General features: G+C 45.2%; 1 protein-coding gene across 7 annotated transcripts in view; it reads right to left on the reverse strand.

Annotated features, from left to right (window-relative positions):
• The window catches only part of CCDC180 (coiled-coil domain containing 180), a 62,502-nt gene that overhangs the window by 25,812 nt on the left and 19,490 nt on the right, over positions 1–17,200 (reverse strand). For 6 of the 7 annotated variants that reach the window (XM_059411246.1, XM_059411247.1, XM_059411245.1 and 3 more), the window contains 12 exons: positions 17,077–17,199; positions 15,764–15,937; positions 14,787–14,902; positions 13,538–13,664; positions 11,960–11,999; positions 11,325–11,830; positions 9,878–10,110; positions 6,874–7,049; positions 5,289–5,469; positions 4,214–4,360; positions 3,410–3,554; positions 3,121–3,237 (listed from right to left, as the gene is read on the reverse strand). In XM_059411246.1, the coding sequence (XP_059267229.1) occupies positions 3,121–3,237; positions 3,410–3,554; positions 4,214–4,360; positions 5,289–5,469; positions 6,874–7,049; positions 9,878–10,110; positions 11,325–11,830; positions 11,960–11,999; positions 13,538–13,664; positions 14,787–14,902; positions 15,764–15,937; positions 17,077–17,199 (2,085 nt within the window). The remainder of the gene's footprint in view (positions 1–3,120; positions 3,238–3,409; positions 3,555–4,213; positions 4,361–5,288; positions 5,470–6,873; positions 7,050–9,877; positions 10,111–11,324; positions 11,831–11,959; positions 12,000–13,537; positions 13,665–14,786; positions 14,903–15,763; positions 15,938–17,076; position 17,200) is intronic. The other variant, XR_009406267.1, reaches the window with a different exon arrangement.

The raw sequence follows: 17,200 nt of genomic DNA on the forward strand, positions 1-17,200 counted from the left end.
TGAGCACCTTTTCATCCACCCGTTGGCCATTTGTATGTCTTCTATTGGAAAATGTTTATTCAGTTCCTTTGGGCAAAGGAAATTTAATTTATTATTTATTTTATTATATTATTATTTATTTATTATATTATTATTTTAATTTATTACTAAATTTATATATTTTTTAAGATTTTATTTATTTATTTGATGGAGAGAGATCACAAGTAGGCAGAGAGGCAGGCAGAGAGAGAGAGAGCAGGCTCCCTGACGAGCAGAGAGCCTCATGTGGGACTCGATCCCAAGACCCTGAGATCATGACCCGAGCCAAAGGCAGCAGCCTAACCCACTGAGCCACCCAGGTGCCCCTTATTACTAAATTTAAATCATATTGTTTACTTCTTTTGCTATGGAGTTATAGGAGTTCTTTATATATTTTGGATATTAACCTCTTATCAGATATATTATTTGTAAATATTTTCTCCTATTCTGTAAGTTATCTTTTCATTTTGTTGTCTCTTTTGCTGTCCAGAAGCTAGTCAATGTGATGCAGTCCCACTTGTTAATTTTTCCTTTTGTTGCTTGTGCTTTTGGTGTCACATCCACAAAATCATTGCCAAGACTAATGTCAAAGAGTCTTTCCCCATGTTTTCTTCCCACAGTTTTATGGTTTCGTGTCTTACATTTAGGCCTTTAATCCATGTTGGGTTAATTTTTGTGTGTGGTGTAAGATAAGATTTCAATTTCATTATTCTGCATGTGGTTATGCAGTTTTCCCAACACCATTTATTGAAAAGACGATCCTTTCCCCATTGATTATTCTTGACTTTCTTGTCAATACTCAATACTCCTTGACTCTATATGTGAGAGTTTATTTCTGAACTTAGATTTTGTTCCATTGGTTTATATGCCCAATAGTACCATACTATTTTGGTTATTATAACTTTGTAGTATAGTTTGAAATAACGAATTGTGATGCTTTGTACTTCTTTCTCAGGATTGCTTGGCTATTTATAATCTATTGTGGTTCCACAAAATTTTTAGGATGGATTTTCCCATTCCCGTGAAAAAATTTCAATTGGATTTTGATAGGGGTAGCACTAAATCTATAGATAAGCTTGGGGAGTATGGACATTTTAACAGTATTAATTCTTCTGATCTATGAACATGGGATATCTTTCAATTTGTATCTTCTTTGATTTCTTTCATCTAATTCTTATAGTTTTCAGTGTGTAGATCTTTCATCCTCTTTGTTAAATTTATTCCTAAGTGTTTTATTGTTTTTGATGCTAATGTGAATGAGATTGTTTTTCTTCATTTTTTTAGATGTTTTACTGTCCGTATATACAAATGCAACTGATTTCTTGATAATGACTTTGTATCCTACAACTTTACTGAATTTGTTGATGAGTTCTAACAATTTTTTGATGGCTCTTCTATATATAAGATCATGTGTTCTGAAAACAGAGATGATCTTACTTCTTCTGTTTCTTTTTGGATGCCTTTTTACTTCTTCCTCTTGCCTGATCACTCCAGCTAGGACTTCCAGTACTATGTTGAATAGATGTGGTGAGAGGGCATGTCCTTGTCTTGTTCCTGATCCTACAGGAAACACTTCCAACTATTCATTGTTGAGTATGGTATTACCTGTGGGCTTCTCACATATGGCCTTTATTATACTTATGTATTTTCCTCCTTTACTTCATTTGTTTAACATATTTATTAAGAAAAGATGTTGTACATTATCAAGTGCTTTTTCTGCATCCATTGTGATGATGATTTTTATCTTTTATTCTACCAATATGGTATCACACTGATTGATTTGTATATGGAACCATCCTTGCATCCCAGAGATAATGACACGTGATCATAGTGTGTGATCCTTTTTTTTTTAAGATTTTAAAAAAGATTTTATTTATTTATTTGACAGACAGAGATCACAAGCAGGCATAGAGGCAGGCAGAGAGGGGGAAGCAGGCTCCCCACTGAGCAGAAATCCTGACGCAGGGCTTGATCCCACGACCCTGAGATCACCACCTGAGTCGAAGGCAGCGGCCCTACCCACTGAGCCACCCAGGTGCCCCCATAGTGTATGATCCTTTTAATGTGCTGTTGAATTTGGTGTGCCAATATTTTGTTGAGGATTTTTACATCGATATCCATCAGGGATATCGGTCTGTCATTTTCTTACCATGTTCTTATCTGTCTTTGGTATCAGGGTAATGCTGGCTTTGTAAAATTAATTTGGAAGTATTCCCTCCTATTCTATTTTTTGGAAGAGTTTGAGAAGAACTGGTGTCAAGTTATCTTTAAATGTTTGGTAGAATTCACCCATGAAACCATAAGATCCTGAGTTTTCTTTGTTGGGAGGTTCTTGATTACTGATTCAATCCCCTTACTCATTCTTGGTCTCTTCAGATTTCCCGTGTGTGTATGATTCAGTCTTGGTAGGTATGTTTCCAGAACTTTTTCCGTTTCTTCTAGGATATGCAATTTGTTGGCATTTAATTAGTCATAACAGTCTTAAGATTCTTGTATTTCTGCAGTATCCATTGCACTATCACCTCTTTCATTTCTGATTTTATTCTGGTCTTCTCTCTTTTTTCTTAATCTAGCTAAAGGTTATTTGATTTTGTTTACCTTTGAAAAACCATCTCTAGTTTCATTGATCCTTTCTATTGCTTTTCTGGTCTCTATTTCATTTATTTGTTACCTGATCTTTGTGATTTCCTCCATTCTGCTAACTTTGGGTTTATTTTTTTTTCCAGTTCCTTGAGGTGTACAGTTAGGTTGTTTATTTAAGATCACTGACCTCAGTTCACATTTTGATTTCACATTCAAGAGCTCTGTATTCTTGTCTAGGTCACCTATTACTCTCTGTCTCAGTTTCTTTGTCTCTAAAATAGGGGGGGGGGGGAACAGGACTTGCTTCACACTGTTATTGGGAGGACTAATATAGCTGATCAAAATAAGTCGGTTAGCAAGATGTATGGTGCATAATAACTCAATGAATCCTAGAGGTTATTATAATTTAATATCTATCTCCCTGGGTGGAGTTCAAGTCCCATGGGGCAGAGCTCATAGTTGTATCCCCAGCACTTGGAACAGTGTCTAGCACGCAGGTGAAGAACGAATCTGTCCTACCTCACACTTGATGTTTACTTGCAGATTTGTCAGCAACCGCTGGATTTTCTCTATGAAAATAAGGTCCACAGACAGGTTATGGAATTTGCTTTCAAACTTGTTGATGACATCATTGGCCTGTAAAGATATATAAAAAGTAAAGGAGGTGGGTTTAATTTGGAACTTAAAGACTTCGGAAGCAGAGTGGGACAAGCACAATTTTTTGGAAAGGGGGCTTGACGGATCCGTCAGGCAATGAGCAAGGGTGTCCTGGGAGCCTGGCTGGAGGTGAGGGGCAGGGCTCCCCCACCTGGTCCAGGTATTCGCTCTCCATCTTCTCCATGTTGATCATGATTAAACTTTCAACAAACTCTATTCGAGAAGCTTCCTTCTCCAGTCGATGACACAGTGAATTGATTTCTTCAGAAGAAAAGTTGCCTCCCTCAGAAAACAATCTGAAAGTGGTTTGAGAGAAATACAAGCCACGATCAGACCTCAGACTTCCCTCCCATCCCCAAACCTGTGGTTGATGAAGCTTTAGAAAGTGTAAGCTCATGGAAAAAATGGATACAGGGGGTTCAAAGACAGAAGCAGTGAAATGACCCAAATGTCCTTCAAGGAAGGAACAGAGAAACGACGTGTGGTGTATACACACAATGTAGACATATTCAGCCTTGAGGAGGAGTGACATTCTGACACATGCTATGTGATGAGTCTTAAAGACCCTATGTTCAGTGAAATAAGCCAGATACACAAAAGGACAAATATTCTATGATTTCACTTACATGAGGCACCTACAGTAGTCAAATTCACCGAGACAAAAAAAAGAATTATGGCTATCAGGGGCTGAGGGAGGAAAATGAAAGTTAACGTTCAACGGATTCAGAGTTTCAGTTTATGAAGATGAAAACTTCTGGAGCTGGATGGCGGGGATGGTTGGACAACAACGTGAATGAACTTAGTGTCACAGAACTAACGGTGCACCTGAAAAATGGTTACAATGGACAGTTTGATGTGATATATTTTTGTCACAATAAAAAAGTAAGGGGAAACAAGACCACTTCTCGACAGGGGAAGCCCAGGGCCCACAGAGGCCCTGGGTGTGGGCTCCCACCTGCAGTGCTTGATGAACTCAATGTTGGTGAGGCGAAGCTTGCCCAAGCTCTCCTCCAGGTACTGGCGGAAGCTGCGCAGGGACACCTGGGTGACGTCGACATAGCTGAGCAGCTCCCGGTGCAGCGTGCTGCTGAGACTAACCAGCCTGGGGGACACAGGAGGGCAGGGTGGTGACCCGGGTGTGGAAGGGCAGCCTGGGGGCTGCTTGAGTTCCACTGCTGTGCCCAGCTGTGGGGCCACCAGAAGCACGGCCATGTTCCTCTGGGTAGGAAAAGAAGCTAAAAGGAAGTTCAAAATGCCAGTGTGTGCAGGACACAGCGTGGAACTCTCAGTGTGCTGTCTCAGAGGCCATCTCTCGCCTCTCTCTGGCCCTCGCCGCCATAGTACTGAAGGAATCCCCAGGTCCCATAGGATCTTCGGTCTCCCTGCAGTGCTCTCTCTCTCTCTCTCCCAACAATGTGCTTTCTGTGGCTGATGCTCTCCCGAAGGAGCACCCTGAAACTTTCCTCTTTACCTGTAAGTCCGCCCTCAGCAGCCTCCTGTGTACCTGACACCGGGGAGGGCTCCTCACCTGTTACCTGATAGAGGTCTCCCTGAGCACGCAGGAGCCTCCATCTCAAAGCCCTGAATGGCCTCCTTGGAACCCCTTGCTCTGCCATGAGCACGTTCCCACCTCAAGCTGGGCCAGCGCTCCTTTCTGAGGGGGAAAATTCTGTCTCCTCTTTACCTTCCTCCATCCCAGGACAGGGGGGTCGTCCTACAGGAAGCTCCTTCTGATTCTCCTGGGTGGAAATGGCCTTTCTCCTCATGGACATTTTGGGGCAGCTTAGTAACATCCCTGCCTCCTGACCACAGGTGCCCTTTTCTCTCCCTGGCTGCTCACCCAGCACCCAGTGCCCAGCTCCCCGCCAGAGGGGTCACACAGTTAGCCCCTGACACCTGTGAAGAGGTGAGCTGAAAAGGGAAGGTTGCTGTGGGGCCTGGAAAACTGACTCGTGTCCACCAGGAAGGGACCACTCCTTTGAGATCAGCCAAAGGCTGGCATCTCGTGTCTGGGATTCCATGGCCCTCACCTCTGGCTCTTCGTGGCGTTCGAGAAGATGTGTTCCATGTTGTAAATCTTGCGGCGGAAGTTTTTGCTCTTTATGTTTTGCTCTTCTTGGAACTGGCAGAACATCATCTTCTCCTTCCTTAGCGTCTCTATCACCCCAGCACAGTGGCTGTCTAGCCGCTCTTGGTGAAGCAAGAGCTCAGCTGAAAAAGAACGAGGCAGAGGGAGGCCTTCTGGGATCTCAAGTCACCTCAGGACATTTCTTTTCTGGATAGTGACAGCTGCCCCTGCCAGGGCTTGGCTGGGGAATGGGTACCGATCTGAGGGGGCCGATCTGAGACTGCCCCAGGGTCTCTCACTGGAAAGAAGGCTGACCAAGCTGTGAGCAGGGGAGTCCTTGCATGTGAAGAGACCCAGGAGCAGGGGGGTGGGGTGGAGGGTATCAGGAAGGGTGGGAATGTGGTGAGAAGAGTGTGGAGAAAACAACCAGCACAAGGCTGGGCAGGGCAGCTGGATTTTGTTCCTTTCTATCAGTGGCTTCTCTTTCCAGGGAGCTCAAACTCCAAAGGACTTCTAGGGCAGAGTAAACGGAACTGGAATTTGGCTTCAAGGGCTAGGTCAGAGGCCTTTAGAGCTGGCAGACAGCCCTAGGCCAGCCCACCCTCTCTGCCTGCTGCCTGCAGGGGAAAGTGCTGTCATCCCAGCTCTACCAAAAACGAGTGTGGGGACTCTGGGAACTTGTTTCTCTGACCTCAATCTCCCAATTGTGCACTGGGACAGGGATCCAGGTAAGACGCAGGAAATCAGCCTTCATGGAGAATCTCAATTTACACTTATATTTAATGCACACATTTTCCAGATGAACACAATGAGGTTCCAAAGCCAAGCAGGGCTCCCTGGGCCACAAGCACTGGGATTCCAAGCCAGGCTGTCTGATTCCACAATTCTGTCACTGTTCTAGGAAGGAGGAGTTTGGTTGGGACCACGTAGGGGGGTCACTCTGGGAGTGCAAAGCATTTATGAAAAAGTCTGAAGTGTGACACAAGTGAAAACCCAACAGGGTCCCTGAAGATCCAACTAAAAGTATGCCACCCTCTAGGAGCCCTCTGTCTTGGAGAGAAACGGCACCTCTTCTGAAGTTATAAATTATAAGCTGAAATTAATGGGTCCCACTTGCTCATGATTCCTCACTGTACCCTTTCAGGGAGAGTTAATTACCATCAACAATACCCCCTTCTGCAAGTAAGGGAGGGATCAGAGAGGTCAGGTAACATGTCCAGAGTCACACAGCCAGAGTCTAGTAGCTATGATTCTTGAGCTACAGCTTGCCTCTAGAGCTTCTGCTATGCAAGTGTGTATCAGATAGGTGTGTGAGCAGATCTGGTATTCACACAGCTAAAATAGGACAATACTCTTCATTCTAGCATTTAAAGAACTGTAAAAAAATTTTTTTAAATTTTAATCTCAAGTGTGGGCTCTGAATACTGCCTTTTCCGCCAGCCTGGGAGGTGGAACCCTCAGACAGGGGCACCTAATGAATGCAGAACTGCCATGGCACAGACTCTGGCTGTCTGGGGTAGGGAGGCCTTCCCAAGCAGGGTCCATACCTGCCCTGACGTTATGGATGTCCTTTTCAATGCACTTGGCTCTTGGCTCATGTAGATGCTGATGCAGCTCCAATTCTGAATCCAGCTCATTGATCTTGGTGGCCACCATGACCCGAGTTTTGAGGACACACTGGTCAAACCACTTCTCTAGGTGCTCAAAAAGGCCAGCTCGAAGTCTAAGGGAGAGACCGGTGAGGGTCAGCTCTTCTAGCAGCAGTGAGCAGGGAGAGAGCTTTCCCAAGCGACCCAGAAAGTGCTTCCCCCTTTCATTTCTTCCTTATTTTATTTCCCAACTATATTCTATTCCTTTGTCTGGATGGAGCATCCTGAATTCAGCCAGACTCCTGCTGGAGGAGACTGGATGGTTTCCAACCATTTGTTCTTTAAAAAAAAAAAAAAAAAAAAAAAAGCTGCAATGAATTACCTTGTACATAAACCAAGTGTAGAAGCATTTCTACAGAACACATTCCCTGAACTGGAATTGTTGAATCAAAGGCTAAAATACATGTGTGGTTCTTCGTGTGTGTGTAGCTATCCTATATCCAGCAATTGCACTACTGGGTATTTACCCCAAAGATACAGATGCGGTGAAAAGAAGGGGCACATGCATTCCAATGTTCATAGCAGCAATGTCCACAATAGCTAAACTGTGGAAGGAGCCAAGATGTGCTGCAATAGATGAGTGGATAAAGAAGATGTGGTTCATATATACAATGGAATATTACTCAGCCATCAGAACAGATGAATACCTACCATTCGGATCGACATGGATGAAACTGGAGGGTATTATGCTAAGTGAAATAAGTCCAGGAGAGAAAGGCAATTATCATATGGTTTCACTCATATGTAGAATATAAGGAATAGTGCAGAGGACCATAGGGGAAGGGAGGGAAAACTGAATGGGGAGAAATCAGATAGGGAAACAAACCACGAGAAACTCTCGACTCTGGGAAACAAACAGGGTTGCATAAAAGGGTAGTGGGGGGATGGGGTAACTGGGTGATGGGTATTAAGGAGGGCACATGATGTGATAAGCAACTAAGTTGTGTTATACACAACTAATAAATTATTGAACAGGACATCACAAACTAATGATGTACTATATGTTAGCTAATTGAACTTAAAAAAAAAAATTCAGAGTGGCATTGTTCCATTCCCCAATGAAAAACAACCCAAACATGCACCAGTAGTAGAATGGATAAAGAAAATGAGTGATGTATTTTTATAATGGATTACTATAGAGCAGTAAAAATGAGATGACACACATTCAAAAATGCATATGAATCTCATAAATATAATGAAAGAATTCTAACATAAAAGAGTATGTTTTCTATGATTCCATTTAAATAAAGTTCAAAAAAAGCAAAAGAAATGAAAGTATTTTGCTATGCTTGAGGAAGACAGAGCAGTGACTTGAGATGAATACATGAAGAGGCTCCTGGAAAGTTGGTCATGTTCTATTTTGGGTGTGGGGGTACTGGTGAGCAGGTGTGCTCCCTTTGGATAATTCATTGAGTTATACATTCATGATTTCCATACTTTTCAGTATTGTATCCATCAATATGTAAGTCCATTTAGTTTAACACAGAATTATTTTTCTGGTTAATCCCAAGGCCTGATGACATAATGTTTGGCTTAAGACTTCGGAATCACATGGTCTAGATTCATATCCTAGATCCAACCATTCCCTATCTCCGAGATCTTATCCAAATTACTAATTCCTTGAGCTTCAGTTTCTTTGTGTGTAACATAAGCTAATTATAGTAACCCTTCATAGTTATTGAGAGTATTAAATCCTCTCAATAAATATTAGCTCTTGTGGTGGTCCTTGCTTTTCTTCTTTAAGGAGAAGACAGACAATGGCCTGTGACAGGGGAAGGAAAAAGGATGAGTTTCAAGTCAAGAGATTATGCTGAGTGAAATAAGTCAAGCAGAGAGAGTCAATTATCACACTATTTCGCTTATTTGTGGAGCATAAGAAATAACACGGAGGACATGGGGAGATGAAGAGGAGAAGGGAATTGTGAGAAATTGGAGGCGGAGATGAACCATGAGAGACTGTGGACTCTGAAAAACAATCTGAGGATTTTGGAGGGGCGGGGGTGGGAGGTTGGGTGAGCCTGGCAGTAGGTATTATGGAGGGCACATATTGCATGGAGCACTGGGTGTGGTGCATAAACAGTGAATTCTGGAACACTGAAAAGAAATTTTAAAAGTAAATAAAAATTTTGAAAAAAGAAACATTTTCAAGATGAGATGATGCTGAGGTGAAAGAGAAGAGTCCAAAAGCCTGACTTAACTCCTTTTATCCCCTGCCCATGTCCACACATAGGAGGGAGACTAATCAGGTGGTCTCTAGCTGGCCAGTCGTAGCTATGACATTTAGAGTCAGGAGGGCAATGGACATGCTATCCTAAAGCTAACTGCAAATTTCCACATTGGGTCCAAGTTCAAACACAGAGGCCCAGAAACCTGGGAGTTAGGGGAGGTAAATTCTCAGTGGTAGAATTATGGGTTATTTTATAATCTTCATTGTACTTTTTTCAGTTTTCTAATTTATGCAATTAATATGTCATATGATCAGAGCCAAATACCATACAGATACATACTCATGCCTAGAATCTACGTCTACATAATCATTAAAAAAAAAAAGAAAAAAGGGGAGGAGAGGGGGAAGGAATGAAAGAAGGAAGGGAGACAGCAAGATTCCACCTGTGCTGGGGTTCTAACATCTTGCAGGGAAAGCACTATTTCTTATGTACAAGCCGCAGGCTAGCAAGGCATCCTGGGAGAGGTGGAGGGGGTCACTCTCATAGAAGATACACGTGACTACAAATAATTCTCGGAAATTGACTATTTTTTAAAGTTGTTTCTCATCTCAGCCCTCAGTTACCTACCCATTTTCTTTTTCCAGTTCAAACTAGTCCAATCTTTTGTTATAATACCTCACCTTGTTAATAAAACTTAGGATAGGAGAATGAGAATAAAGGGGGTTTCTACTCACTGTTTCTTAATTTGTAAAACCAGTCTGGATGGAATGATCACTTGTTCTAGGAAGCTGGCACTGGAAATGTCATTGACCAGAATGGTAGAAAGGTTGGAATAGGGTTTCTTGCAACTCTCTTCTTGTTGTTCCAGGGTTAGGAAGACAAAATAAGTGTGTCCGCTGGAGGTTGTAAAGGACTCCATGTCCTGGTCGTGGGAGATTTCCTCCACACTCTCTTCCTGGGCTCCAGCCTATGCAGAAGAGAAGACTTTAAACTTGACATCACCAGACAGACCTGGGGATCCAGCCACAGGATCCTTGATATGAAGGTTATAGACCTGTGGGCTAAATCTTGCCTGTAATTATTTTTTCCCCAATACAGTGCTTTCAAAAATCAGGAAATCCTACAAAGAATTTGGATTTTGGATTTCTCTTAAAAATCAGGAAAGCTGGCAATTCTGTCTCCATTCCCACATGGCATTATTGGCTGGAGCTGAATAATGACTGCACAGTTGCCTTAGACTGAATGTTGGGTGCTCTCCGAAATTCATATCCCCAGTGTGTTGGTATTTGGAGGTGGGCTTTTAGGAGGTGATAAGGTCAGGAGGGCAGAGCCCTCAGGAGTGGGATTAGTGCCCTTATAAAAGAGTTGGCTCTTTCCACAATATGAAGTCACAGTGAGAAGATGGTTGTCTACGAACCAGAAGTGGGACCTCACCACAAATCAAGTCTGCTGGCACCTTGATCTTGGGCTTTCCAGCCTTCAGAACTGTGAGAAATAAATTTCTGTTGCTTATAAGCTGCCCAGTCTATGGTACTCTGTTATAGCAGTCTCAACAGACTAAGACAATCAGCTTCACCACTTGTTACTAATTTATACTTGGTCTCTAGACCACTTTTCTATTACATGCCTGTGGGAATTTGAATTTGGGATCTCTGCTCAAAAACGAGTCTCCTATGCCAATTCTTCTACAGCAGTACAGAAAGAGAGTCTTGCAATTTATTGGAGTTCAAGTTACTGTTCTATGGGTTGGAATGTGTTTTGAGGACAAGACTTATTAATGTGAGAGTAACTTCCCTACACTCCAAGGAGAGCTCTGTCTGCCATCTTGGATATGGATCTTTTCTGTTACAGAAGAGAATGGGAAGAGAGAGGGAATGAAGAGGCGAGGTTGGTCTACACAGGAAAGAAGAGCTGGGAAAGAGATGACCAGGGAAAGACAAGGAAAGCCATACAGTTAAGGGCTGACTTCAGAGTAGGTTGCAGAATAAGATGTTAGGAGAAGAAAGTGAATTTTAAAAAGCACTGTTGTGAGGTAAGAATTGGATTCCTTTGACAAAATAAAAGACATGCAAACATTTGTAAATCCCAGTGGAGACTGGGACCCCAGCTTGTAATAGGGATACATAGAGCGAGCCTAGAATGCTTTCCCCATACCCAAGAATGGATCCATTGCTGGCCTACCTCTTCCATAAATAAACTCTCGTGTTCTTCCTCCTCCTCCCCCTGCTTCTCTTCCTCTTCGCGCTCCTCTTCCTCCTGCCCCTCCTCCTCTTGCTTTTTCTTCTTCCTCTTCACCTTCTCCTCCCTCTCCTCCACCTTTTCCTTGTCTTCCCCCTCCTCCTCCTTCTCCTCCTCCTCTTTTTCTTCTTCTTGAAGCATCATATCTTCCTGGTTCAGAGATGGTTTTAAGGAGTCTTGTTCAACTTGTATTTTTTCTGATTCTTTAACTGACTCCTCACTGGACTCATCCATCTTGTCACTCTGTTTAGACGGTTCCTGCTGGCTCACTGCCATCTCCTCGGTTAAGGAAGACTCAATTTCTTGATCATCTTCTTCCATCTCTTCTGCTGGACTGGAGGGAATTGTCCTGCTACTTTCACCTTCCTCACTTCTGCTCATTTCCATTTGAGCCCTCTGTTTGCTTCTCCAGCTTCTCGTACTCTCCTGGAAGTACTTTTCGTACACTTCTGTTGATGACCGACCCCAAAGCACAAGGAAAAACAGGTTATCATGGTAGCCTGGATTGGGCCCACCCAGCCCACAAATGTATAAGAGTGAAGTCAGAGAGGATTAGACTTGAATTAGAATAGTGTTACCTGGTTCCCTGAATTTGAAAATGACTTCCCCATCCAAAGTCTACAAAGAAAAACCACAGGGCACTGAGTGAGCAGCATTGCCTTTCTCCAGAGTGCCACTTCTACTTAAATGAGAAGAGTGCACCCACCCCTTCCCTTCAACATCTGACATGGCCTTGACTACTTATTTTCCTGCAGTAATCAGAGTGTTCCCAACCTGGGGAATCAGTTTTCCTTAATCCAAAGCAGGCTTGCAAATCTTTCTATCCCACAATAGGCATTATCAGTAAACAACTCTCATTCTGACATTTTTGTGGTGATCTGGGGCAAAGAGCAAGAAAGTATAAATAGAGGGATGCAAACCAAGGGGCAGGGGTCTGCAGCTCCCAGTGCTGGATGTGAACATACAGAATGAACATGATTTACATGACCTGGGAGCCCCTTCATTAACCCTACAAATTCCCTGTTTCACAGACTCTACATGAGGTCGTGAATATACTGTGCCATGGATAACACTGTGGACTGTAGAATTCGCAGGTGGGGATTGGAATCCCAGCTCCTTTCAAGCTGAGTGAACTTGGCCAAGCTCCTTAAGCCCGTCGGAACTCAAAGTCTTCCCTTGTGCCATGAAGATCACAATAGATACTCAACTTGAACCAAGGCAAGCAGACTGATCTCAAAGTGCAGATGGTGAGCTCCCCCTCAAGCCAGATGCCAGAGGAAGCATTTACTAATGACTGAAACAGAGATCCTTCCTCTCTGCAGGGATTCTCAGAGGAGCTGGGGACCCTGTGCACACGAGAAAGCCTCAGCCAGCTTTAGTGATAACTGCAAGTAGTGTCCGGTCTGGCCAAGCAGGACAATGGCTGGCTGGGTGGGAAGGAAACAAACTCTAGGAGGGTCAGACCAGGACGTGCCAGCTAGTCGTGCATTCACCAGGGGACATTCACTGCGTCCGAATCATGTGCAAGACGTTGTGCGAAGGGCGAGTTGAAGCTGCATCAAAGTTAATGAGATGAAACCTGCCCTTCAGGAAACACCTACTCTGGGATGTTCTGTGCTCCTCTCTTTACCAGCCACCAACATACGAGCATGTCCAGTGAGAGGAGCAGGGACAGGGGCCAAGGAATGTGAGTGGTTGGGACATTAATCCCTGGTAGTGGAAGACTGGCTGGCTCTGGGATGTGGAGAGACAGAGGGCTGCCCACCAAGAAGGCTGAGGAAGGCTGGCGGGGTGGGGGGTGGGCAGGGGGAGGTGGGTAGGGGTGGGGGGTGGACTCCAGAGGGGAGAGAGGGCAGGTCCTAGCTGTATTATAGGACACCAGTGGTGGGGAAGATGAATGAAACTCAGAGTCCTAGAAAATCGTCTTTTCTTCATAATTCCATACAAGCCTGAGGCCTGAACTCGGGAGCCCTTCAACCCCTTTTAATCTAAGAAAGAAGGTCTCTTTTAGAAACGCCTTCGGCTTCTTGCCGCTTGCTGTCCTGACTGAGAAGGGGTTCGTGAAGGTATGGAAGGGAAGGCAGATCAGAGTTAGAAGATACCCTTTCCTCTTTGCTTCTCCGGGAATGGCTGTGTGTTTGCACTGCTCTCCATACCTGCTGAAAGATCTCCCGAATGTAGAAGTGTTGGCTGAGGGTGGAGCTGTAGGAGTTCAGTTCTTCCAGTATGATCACTGGGTACTCCGTCGCTTCCTTTGTCAGGAGCTTGTGGAAACACTCATACCTGGGAGGGGAGTGGAGGAGGGGGGCTAAAGCAGGGGGGGAGCTCCACTGAGTTGGGGGGACCCCAACCCAGAGCCACACCCCAGGCCGCTGGGAAATGAGCTAGGGGCCACACAGAATCAATGCCCGAGTTTCCTTTCGCTTTGGCAATCCTTGGTTTGTTTTGCTATTTTTCTGATCCTACAAGGAATACACACTTTTTGTAGAACATTTGGAAAACACACACGGGAGAGTTCTCTGTTATAACATGTGTTCCCCTTTCCTGTCCACGGTCCTAACCCTGTGCTTGAACTTTACCTACATGATCCCTTCAAACCTCTAATGCTCCAGGGATCAGGCTTTATCTGTCTCCCAGATAAGGAGAGGAGGCTGAATGTGGGGGTGGGGGATGGGGTGGGGGAGTGACTTACCTGCCTCAAGATACACTTCAGAAGCTAAGTACTCAAGCTAAGTACTGCAATCATTTGGCGGTGCAGTGTCATTTCTATGAATGGTCCCTATAGAATCAGTTGTATAAAGGCACAAAGATACAAGACAGTTCACAGAGTACTGTTTTTAATACTGTGAAACTGGAACCAATCTTAAAGAGCTAATCAACTGGGGGATGGTTAGACCATTATGAAGCACCCATATTGATGAATTCTGGTCATTAGAAAACAGACATCTATCTGCAGTTAGAGATCTACTTGCATTGCATGAGTCAACCTTTATTGAAAAAACACTGTATATGTGTTTATATCCACATAAATAAATGTACATGCCCATGAAAAAGACGAGGTGGGCAGGAATGAGGGGGAAATTTCTACATGTTTGTATTGGTTAACTTTTTTGTCTTTAAGAAAGAGCACCTATGTTTTAAAATCTGAAAAGGTAGTGGGAGGGCCCCTGCTCTTGACCTTTAAATTACATGGCCTTGAAATCTTCTTCCATAAACTTTTCAGAGGAAAGTTCTTCCTGGAAGCTTCTGTGTTAGAAGGACCACTAGGACATTCTCCAAAGCAAGAGGCAACATTTTAATCTTGAGCTCGCTGAGCATACCCTGGGGTCCTAAGCAGGCAGCCTCTGATCTTGAAGATGAATTTTAGGCCATTCCCTTTTGTCTTTTGGGATCTGGTCTGCCTACCTGGATTTCATATTCTCCAGGAAATCTTTGGCCTTTTCCAGGTGAATCTTCAGTGTTTCCTCGTCGCTTTGTTGCCTCAGTTGGTCCAAAAGCTTATCCAGGCGGGCTTCCAGGGCCTGGCAGCCACCCCCAAAATACAAGGAAGCAGATGTGAGTTATCAAAACTCAAAAAACTCACCGAGTGCCTGTGAGTGACATGCAGAGACCCTACCACCAGAACCAAGGGGCAGGTGCCTCAGGGCAAACACAGGGCTTTTTCCTAGAAAAGGGGGCACCAAATGTGCTACCACACTTACCCTCAATGCTCTGGGCTCTTCTGTCGATAATGTTCTTCTCTGTCTACTTTACATCCCTGGAGACCCAGCTCAGATGGGACTCCTCGGGACACGTCCCTATACCCACGCTGCCTCGGCAGGCCACCCCCCACCCCCTCCCATGGTGCCTGGCCCTTGCTCTCCTTGAACCAATTGTATTTAAAATCAGATGCTGGGTGTCTCCCTCCATTTCCTAGACTGTGTGAAGGCAAGGGGGGTGGGGGCCCAGCTCATCTCCTGTGGGCACGGGGTGACTGCCATAGGTAGAAGCTCCGTACCCCACCCCAGTCTGTCTGTCTCTCATGCACACACTCTTACAGACACATTTGGGTCCAGGGACCCATCACTAGCCCACACCTAACAGGTAGATTTCTTCTATTCCCATTTAGCCCATGACCAAAGGGAGCCTTGATTTCTCCATCTGTGTAAGTCTTATAGCTTGAGGTTTTACATTTGAATCTAAGATAAGTTTGGGGTTAACTTCTATTTACTCTATGATAAATATGGTGGCTTGTTTTATTTTTGGTTTTTGTTTTTGTTTTTTGTAATATGAATGCCATCTGAGGCTACAGGCCGCCCAGCAGAGCCCTCCCGCAGCTGACTGTCTGGGTGCGGCCCTCCCTTCCATCCCCGCAGGGGCTTCTGGGGGGCAAGAGACCACACCTTCTCATCCAGGCTGCGCTTCTGCCTCAGCTGCTCCATCCTCTTCTCCAGCTCTACATCCAGCACCGACAGTGCGCTCTGATGTGCCTCCCACAGCTGCACAGCCTCCTGGAAGTAGCTGAAGAGATCTGAGCTCTGCCATTCTGTCTGCTTTGCCAGGCCCTCGAAGGATATCTGTAGTGGCAGAACCCAGAGAAGGGGGCTTGAAGGCCGATGGGCCCAGGGGGAGAAGAAGGCCACCCCCATCACAGGGCTCCCTCGCCAGCCAATGGAGGCCCCACCTCTCCAACGGCCGGCCCCGCCATCACTGCCTGGGCACCATCCCTTGGGGTCATCTTCCTGAGTCACACACTGGTTCATGGCTCTCTCTCCTCTGGAACAGCTTCTGGTCTGCCCAAAGCCATGCCCTCAGTCTGGCTGACCCCAAAGTCCCATCTCTAGATCTGTCCCATATCCACTGAAGTCACTAGTGGGAAGAAGGGGAGGTTTGGGGCCTGGAAGAAAGCAGGAGCCGCCCCAGACACCAGCCTGGGTACTCAGGCAGGCCATGCCCATCTCAGCCTGGGCAGGTTTCCTTCTTTGGAGTTCCCTGATTCTTAGCATCTGAGCCAAACACCATTCTTGGCTGTTAAATCCTCACCTCTCCCCATTTCGTGGTTGTATTTTATGCTCTCAGTGGGGTCAGGGGGCAGCAAACTTGGTCTAAGAACTAAATTTGGCCCTCAGCCTTTTATGTATGTGGCCCTGAGAGGTAAGCTAATTTTACATTTTTTAATGGCTGAACAAAAAAATCAGACAAAGATACTGAATGATGTAGAAATTATATGAAATTCAAATTTCAGTGTTCACAAATAAAATTGTCTTTTGTGTGACAAGAACGGAGTGAGAAGTTGTTACAGAGACTTGACAGGCCTCAGGGAACTATCCTGAGTTTTTACTATCCAGCGCTTAGCAGAAAATGTTTCCCTACCCAGGTCCTGATCCTAAGCATCTTGGGGCAGGGGTTTGTTTTTCCTTGTGGCCCTTGGGCACACAGACTTGACAAGGGCTTGGAGGAGCTCTCGCTACCCCAGCCCTGGGCAGCACGGCTGTCACTGGGCAGCAGGGTGGGAGGGGTGTCACGGGGGAGCCCAGAGCACCCCGTGCAAAGAACTACCCCAGAGGGGTGGCCAGGACCGGGGAAATGGACTCACTGGTGACAAGAAAGTTTGGGGCCCCTGGACTCTGGTCTTCTCATAGCGGGGCACTCCAGGTGACCGCTCCCCCCAACCACCCACCCCGCTCTCCAGCTGTGCAGGTCCCCAGCTACGCACATCCAAGAGCTCCAGCTCCTCCTCCACCTTGCTCTGCAGCTCGCCCACCATCTGGAAGAAGTATGGGCTCACCAGGCTCTCTGCCTCCTCCTCAGTGAAGGCTTTGCAGTCCAGCAGCTGCTTC

Source organism: Mustela nigripes, chromosome 9 (assembly GCF_022355385.1).
Source record: "Mustela nigripes isolate SB6536 chromosome 9, MUSNIG.SB6536, whole genome shotgun sequence".
NCBI lineage: Eukaryota > Metazoa > Chordata > Mammalia > Carnivora > Mustelidae > Mustela > Mustela nigripes.